This window comes from Dinoponera quadriceps, unplaced genomic scaffold, assembly GCF_001313825.1.
Source record: "Dinoponera quadriceps isolate SergipeBrazil2010 unplaced genomic scaffold, ASM131382v1 scaffold6073, whole genome shotgun sequence".
Classification (NCBI taxonomy): Eukaryota; Metazoa; Arthropoda; class Insecta; order Hymenoptera; family Formicidae; genus Dinoponera; species Dinoponera quadriceps.
The window spans coordinates 1-7,422 of record NW_014561846.1 but is presented as its reverse complement, the minus strand read 5'-3'; the positions used below and the strand labels follow the sequence as shown (position 1 = coordinate 7,422).

The following is a 7,422-nucleotide window of genomic DNA, read 5'->3' as shown; positions in this document are numbered from 1 at the left end:
TATATATATATATATATATATATATATATGTATAAAAAATATATATATATTTAAGTAAAATTTTAGCTTTGTAAACAATACATACTTGAGAAGCATGATCAGTTATTTTGATTATAGTATAAAATTTATTTTAATCAAGAAACGATCTCCTTCATTCTTAAATCTGACTTGATTTTTTACTCCAGTCTCTGCACATTAATTATAGCGTATGAAATCTTTTCCATATTGATGACTAGGGGGTTACGAGGAAAACTTGACAAACTACTTTCTAAAGAATAAATTTCATCAACTGACCGACCAATTATACAGATCTAAACCATTTTACTTGGAAAACTTGCGCGACGCATGCACGCTAGAATGAGTTATATATATATATATATCTCACTGAGAAACGAGATACATAGGATATGTGTATGTAGGATTAAGTGTAAGAGAAAAAAGACAAGTTTCTTTTCAGAGAGTCCTGTTAGACAGTTTACAAAAGTCTTATTATCCACGAGATAACGTCAGAAAGGACGAGATTACCACTTTTCGCTGCTTGCACCTCCCCAACTCTGAGCAGGAGCAGTCGCTACAGATGTCGACCATTCCTCCGGAGGCTGAATAAATAAATGGTAATTATTCAAGTTAAAAATGTGAAAATTACGTGAAATAAAGCTTAATATTGATTAATGCGCATATGTCTCTTACCTGCGCAGCCCAGTCACCACTCGCTTGGAAGGGCTGCGCAGTGCTAGCTGCAGGAATAGGGGCTGCCGTTGGTGGTGCTACGTCATCGGCCCAGTTCTCCGTAGCCACAGCAGTCGCCTCGACCTCGTTGGCCCAACCGGGCTCTGGCGCAGGGACTGTGGTTTCGACTGCGGCACTCGTGAACTCTTTGGTGGGCGCGATCTCTTTTGCCGCTTGTTCCTCTTTCTCCGCCTAAGGAAACGAAATCTTATATACTTTTTTCGTACATCGGGAAACGCTTACTTGGCAATCTAAAAAAAAACAATGGGGAAAGATGGGCGGTAAGAAAGAAAGTCATTGCGAATGACGAAATCACGACGAACCTCTTCGGGATCCCTATAGAAGAAGAGATCTACCATCACATCCCACTTGGTCTCACGTGGAATGGAACCTCTCAGACGTAAGACTTCCCTGGTGAGAAGCCACCACATGAGACCAACGGTAAGTACGCTCTTGGTATTACAAGGGATCGCGATGTCTACAAAACGTAATGGCGAGTCGGTGTTGCAGAAGGCAATCACGGGGATATTCACGTAGCTTGCTTCAGTGATTGGCTGGTGATCAGTGGATGGGTCCGTGACAACCAGCAAACGTGGCTCACGGAAAGCAGCCTGAAAAACAAGAATTGGAATTACGGAGATGCATCTGAGATGTCAATAAACATACAATGAGAAGAGTTAGTTTTTCATCAGAAAAGATTAAGCCATAAAATAATCAACAGATTGCTTTCTGATTCCTATTGTTTCATCATTTATAGTGATAAGTGGAAAAGAAAATAAGGAAACGAAGAAGAGATCTCGCTTATCTGTCGATAAAAGGTTAAGCGAACAAGGATTTCAAAATGAACCATCAATAATTCGTATTAAACGCAAGACTAGCTGATATACCTGGATCTGATTAGTAAATGCACCAGGAGTAAACCGTCCAGCGATAGGAGTTGCACCAGTATGAGCAGCGAACTTTAGTACAGCTCTTTGACCCACATGGCGGCAGCTAACAGCAAATACTTCGCTCGGATGTTCAATGGCAACGATAGCGCGTGCGGCAAGCAGCAGCTTTTCCCAGGTATGGCGAATGTCAATTATATTCATACCCGCACCTATAGGATATTATTTAAATTAAGATATATATATATATATAATGCTATATATATATATACATACAGATAATAGATTCATATCGAACACTTACCATCGACTCTCTTCTTATAGACATACCGCTCCATTTGGAAGTTGACGTTTTCTGCACCCAGATGGGCAGAAGCAACCAATAACTTGGTAACATCGTCCTCTTTAAGAGCCAATATATCTAATCCTCCTGACATCGCGACGTTTTGGTTAAATTACGAATAAACCTAAAAAATTGAGTTTTTCCTTCCTAAATTATGTTTCTCTTTAGATTTTACCGTTAAATCTATTATTTTTCAAGTTTCTTATAGGCTACATTCCTCATTTTTCCCATAGATTATTTTCATATGCGTCACAAGCAAAGTGCGATATAACCTCAAAATATCGAGCAATGAAGATTAAATTTTCAATTTATTTAGATATATTTGCATGAATAGTGACGAAAACTCCTCAATGTCTTGTATATGTTCAACAATCTGACTTAAAAAAAATATATATATATATATAATGCTTAAGCTACAGAAATATGCCACGTGCTCCTCCGGGTATATGTTTCACGAACGATTACAAATTTCCGCTAAAGAATAATTTATTGAAAATAACACTTAAAAGTCGTTACTATTTAAAGTTTTACTTATTTTGTCTAGTTTTTGCATATGAAATATCAAAAATTAGGACAAAATATCGCGAGCCTTACGTTATCAAATGCCACTAGGAGGTTTCCAACCGGAAAGGGACTTTATACTTGCTAGCCCAGACCTCCTCCTGTGAAAACAGCGCCATCTACAGTAGAATCATACAGTGACCGAATTAAGGCCTGTATGTACATTCGGTCACAAAACGATAGCAAGTTTTCTTTCTCATATTTCGGAACACACAAAAATTACGATGAAGTAAACCTATAAATTGACGCGCAGTAAGTGATCTATTAAATTGCATATACAAGGTGTAGGCATAAAATAATAGAACAATATATTTGTTACACATGCAAGAAAATTAAAAGTGAAAAAATTATAAATTATATCGTATTTTCGCATGTTAAATAAACCTGACGAATTCCAAGAACAGTTGGTTTGTTGCATATAAAAAGCAAAATTATTATCAGAGAAACTCAACAGGAAAGGAAATAATAAGATACCTTTATTACATCAATCCGATGGTGTTTAAAACAAGAACAATCATACCAACGAAAAATAATATTGAAAATCTTATCTTATTCTTTGTCGGGTTTATTTAACATGCGAAAATGCGACATAATTTATAAGTACAATTCTAATTTTTCAGCCTTAATTTTCTTGCATTAAAGCGTGTGTAACTAGCATATTGCTCCATTACTTTATGTCTACCTTCAATTGATTAAATTTCATTAAACTTGAATTCTGTTAACTTTGTACTGATTGGCCAAATTCAATCTCTATCCGTAGACTGAATATAAGTTCTGACAATGAATATCGGTCTGAGCCTGTTTTACAATATGCCGGAATGCAGCCAATGGTCCAATGAGAGAATTTATTTTTCGAAAGTGAGTTCTCCTCACTGGACCACGTTTTAGCACCCGACGTATTGTAGAACAGGCCTATAACGGGATTTTGTAATGGTACCAGCCAGTTGTGATTTAGTGTCGGCCAATCGGTGTAGCCCGTAGTCAATCGGGTCCCCGCACTTTTAGTGCTACACTGTTCACTCAGTGACGCATGTGATTGGTGTAAATGTTTAAATCTAAAAGTATGCATCCAATAGAACTTTTGTACGCTTGATTCGTAGTTGACGTGGTAGCCAACAAACTTCTAGCTTTTACGGGCAAATAGCACCCTGATTTGCTATTGCGTTTTTTTGCCCCAATAAACGTTTTACGTTCAGAAGCGACTAGTCGGATCTGTGGAAGATATTTACACAGGACAATTTTACAGGTAATGGTAGAAATATTTCTAGATAAATTTGAAGATTTATATTTATATCAAATTTTGTATTTTCTATTATTTTATAACACTTTCTGAAAATTTATACTATAATATTAAATTGATATTTGGATAACTTTTGTATTATAGTTTTCATTAGAAAATAATTAAAGTAATTTTCTTTTTGTTGCAGTTATAAAGAAAATGTGGCCTTTAGTAGTGAGATCTTTAGGCAAGTTTGGTAAATACATTACACTTCCTTTTGTGGCAGTTATTGGATATGTTGGATACAATGTAGAAGGTTGGATATCTGATCGTTATACACCTCCGACAGCACCTATTACGCAACAACGGCAAGAAAGATTATTGGAAAGTATAGATTCTTCGACTACCAAGAAGAAACACAATCCTTTAGAAGTTAATCTTTCACCGTCATTGTCTAATTAGATGTAAGTCATTTAAAACATTAATTACAATATTTGTCAAAAGTCTGAATAGATTTGTATTTTGTTATACAAAGTTGCTAAGCTTGGCAATATGGCTAGGTTATAGGTAATTAAATATATTTTGTTCATACAACTACAAATGATTAACAATATATCTTTTATTAGTTAATATTCATTTAATTTTCCAGTTTATAGTCTCGATAAGTGAGCTCTGTATATATATATATATATGTATGTTACACTTTTACTCCAAACTTATATACAACAATGTGCTCGTATATATCCCCTGGTCGCAGTACGCTATTAGGAAAGTTTTTCTGCAAATGGTAATATAAAATTAATATACAACCCTCAAACAGTGCAAAATCTCCAAAATAAATGAAAGAGCCATGGTATGAATTTATGTTTACAAGTCCCCGTATACTTTTATTACACATATCTTATTTTCACTTGTAATTTTTGATCGCGCCACGATGAGAATGACACTGGTGATAAAATTAAGCAAAACTCCACAGCAAATAATTGGCTCTTGTCGCAAGACTTACATTGTTTATAGCGTCGGGATAATTTTGCGTTTCCAAACAGAAGGCGCCATGCTTAAAGTACTGTGCTCCGTGTTTGCCTATAACAGCCGTGTCGTTTCTCTCGGGCAGAGAATTGGATGTATAAAATTGTACACCAGGCTGATTTGAATACACATCTAAACGTCTCCCTGTGGCCGGATGTATCGCCGTAGCAACGAAATTGACTTTCCTACTGTCGTATGGCGCCGGCAAGCAAAAATTGTAGTCGTAACCGCCACCTGGAACTTTGTCGATAACGTCGCTAAGCGTGGTGGCGTTCCTGAGATCCATCACACAGTTCTCGACTGACCGTATCTCGCCGGTGGGAATGTGGCCCGAATCTGTAACGGTCCAGCGATCCGCGTTGAACATAAATACGTGTTTATACAACTCCGTCGCGTCCGTAGCCTGAAAATATATTTATCATATGCGATCAAGTCTTTGATCGATCAGTCTTTAAAAGCGAAGAAGCGGTTGTGAAGTAGAACAACAACGATCGAGGTAGTCGCAGGATCGCTGCTCGAAATTTCCTTGCCAAAAACTGCGATATTTTCGATATAAAAATATTTCGCAGAAATTCATAGTGTTTTACGTGAAAATAAAGAAATTCATCATAATGAATCATAATGTTTTACATAAATAAATCATAATGTTTTACGTGAAAATAAAGAAATAAAGAAACATGTGAATAAGGTATTGGTTACGGGAAAAGATTTTCGAGATGTCCGAATTAAAGAAGAATATGCTACACACGTGTCCAGCGAGATTAAAGTAGCTGTGATTCGTCAAGTTGATCGGCGTTGCCTTCGGGGATGTAGATTTCATCTTTATGCACAATTCTCCGTTGTCGTTCAATTGGAAGGTAGTCGTGGTTGTTACTGTTCCCGGGTAGCCCTCATCGCCCTCCGGACTGATTAAGGTCATCACTACGCGATCGTCCTCCACAGTGGCGTTCCACATCTTCATGCTCCAGCCGTGGGCGCCACCGTGAAGACTATCTTCACCTATGTTTTTCGACACGTGGTAACGCTGACCGTCCACGACGAAAGTCGCTTTTCCGATGCGATTTGCGACTCGGCCGATGGTAGCACCGAAGTACGGGTTATTTGATGATTGATATCCTGGAGACGATCGTTGTACTCGTCAGTATTGCACATGATCTTGTTTTAAACGGTGGTATGATAGGAAAAGTTTATACAGGGTGAGTCACTTAACTTTAGAAGCCTAAATATATTTAAAAAAAAATAAATAAAGCAAAATGGACAAAAGTTGTAGGATTTGGAAGGAGATATAAGCTGGCGACCTTAACTTCATTGTACAATCAATAATTCAAGGTCAAAAGCGAATACTTTTCGAAAGCGAGACATTCCTTTTGCTTCATTTTTTATATATTTAGACTTCTAAAATTAAGCGATTCGTTCCCTTTGGATGGATATATCAAATTAGAATAAACGTCAAAATAAATTACTTATACGAATATTTCTGTGTTACGAAAGAAGCCCAAATAAAATTTTCAATACATATCCTCGAAACTCATTTTAGTTGTTCATATATTCGACATTATTTTCTTTTCCAATTTTAAAGTGTAGACACTATTCAGTAAATACTCAGATATTGTCTTTGAATCATCTTCTGTGCATTTTGAACTTGTAAATATTTCAAATTCTTAATTTAGGGTTTCGATTCTCTAGTTTCAAGAATAAGTTACAATCTAACTGGTAGAATATTTCGAATCGAACATTCCCCCGTACAATAGGCAAGTACCTTCCACATTGTCGAAACCAAGTACTACGTCCTCTATGTTACCATGCTTGTCCGGTGTTCTGATGGCAGTCACGGTCGCGCCATACGTCACAACGTCGACTTCCTGACCAACTTTGTTTCTCAGAGTGAACTTTTTCATTTCCTGACCGTCCATCACGCCCCAAGTTGTCATTGTAATTTTCCCTTGTGTCATATTCGCCCTGAAAACGGACCAAATCTCAACATGATGAGTAATTACGCGTTTTTCATGTTGTGTTTCAAACCTGACAACTTTTTTCAAAACTGATAAGGTTCCGATTTAAAAATTTCTCGACAATCGTCCTTGACTCGCAAATGTGAAAGACGTGAGAAATTTCTGGCGGAAGTATGTTCCAAAGAAAGCAAATATTAAAAGTGCGACTTGACGGTTTCATCGTTCGCGATGACTGTGAAAGATAAAGCCGACCGCACGAAACGGTGATATATGCTACAAGATAAGTTATATGATACAAGCGACGTGATACATACTTGTATCAACATTAAACCTAACCCCGATTCCAAGTGAAATGTATTTTTATTTTCACCTGTACACTAAATTTGCAAAAGTGTTATCTGTTGTATAGATAATTTGTATGTATTATTAAACAAAAAAATACTTAAAGTAATAAATAAATATGAATGATACAAAGACTAAATTAGCCCATGTATTACAGCTTCTAAATGAAGTTTTAATGGATTTAAATAATGTCCTGAAATTTTGTAGCGACATAAAATCCAAAAAATGGGAAAGTAGGCAGTGGTTTGTTCGTCCTATTAACAGCACACGAATAGAGAAAGGATTATTTTCAACCAACTTTCAAGAAATGGAAGAAGATCCAGATTTATTTTTTCAATATAGTAGAATGGATCTAGAAAC

General features: G+C 36.5%; 2 protein-coding genes and 1 long non-coding RNA gene across 3 annotated transcripts; 1 reads left to right on the top strand and 2 right to left on the bottom strand.

Annotated features, from left to right (window-relative positions):
* Positions 1-446: 446 nt before the first annotated feature.
* LOC106751059 (40S ribosomal protein SA) lies at positions 447-2,636 on the bottom strand. Its single transcript, XM_014631840.1, has 6 exons — positions 2,554-2,636; positions 1,921-2,083; positions 1,617-1,828; positions 1,053-1,340; positions 691-921; positions 447-599 (listed from the first exon to the last, which is right to left on the bottom strand). Exons 2-6 carry the CDS (start codon positions 2,051-2,053, stop codon positions 522-524), a joined length of 942 nt encoding a protein of 313 aa, XP_014487326.1. The 5' UTR covers positions 2,054-2,083; positions 2,554-2,636; the 3' UTR covers positions 447-521.
* LOC106751061 lies at positions 2,634-4,178 on the top strand. The gene is made up of 4 exons (XR_001375009.1): positions 2,634-2,772; positions 3,621-3,766; positions 3,948-3,995; positions 4,089-4,178. It is a non-coding gene; the product is annotated as an uncharacterized LOC106751061 (long non-coding RNA).
* Positions 4,179-4,338: 160 nt separating this feature from the next.
* On the bottom strand, positions 4,339-7,073 carry LOC106751058 (aldose 1-epimerase-like). The gene is made up of 5 exons (XM_014631838.1): positions 6,791-7,073; positions 6,528-6,727; positions 5,517-5,884; positions 4,746-5,171; positions 4,339-4,517 (listed from the first exon to the last, which is right to left on the bottom strand). Exons 2-5 carry the CDS (start codon positions 6,718-6,720, stop codon positions 4,437-4,439), a joined length of 1,068 nt encoding a protein of 355 aa, XP_014487324.1. The 5' UTR covers positions 6,721-6,727; positions 6,791-7,073; the 3' UTR covers positions 4,339-4,436.
* Positions 7,074-7,422: the final 349 nt, after the last annotated feature.

What these genes read in the sequence shown, in the direction of transcription:
- LOC106751059 (XM_014631840.1), bottom strand. Translation starts at nt 2,053, where the DNA reads ATGTCAGGAGGATTAGATATATTGGCTCTTAAAGAGGACGATGTTACC. An exon ending in TCTATAGGGATCCCGAAGAG is followed by an intron (nt 922 to 1,052) that starts GTTCGTCGTGAT and finishes TCGTTTCCTTAG; the next exon opens with GCGGAGAAAGAGGAACAAGC. An exon ending in GTGGTGACTGGGCTGCGCAG is followed by an intron (nt 600 to 690) that starts GTAAGAGACATA and finishes TTATTTATTCAG; the next exon opens with CCTCCGGAGGAATGGTCGAC.
- LOC106751058 (XM_014631838.1), bottom strand. Translation starts at nt 6,720, where the DNA reads ATGACACAAGGGAAAATTACAATGACAACTTGGGGCGTGATGGACGGT. An exon ending in ACTTTAATCTCGCTGGACAC is followed by an intron (nt 5,172 to 5,516) that starts GTGTGTAGCATA and finishes ATATATTTTCAG; the next exon opens with GCTACGGACGCGACGGAGTT. An exon ending in ATCCCGACGCTATAAACAAT is followed by an intron (nt 4,518 to 4,745) that starts GTAAGTCTTGCG and finishes TACCATTTGCAG; the next exon opens with AAAAACTTTCCTAATAGCGT.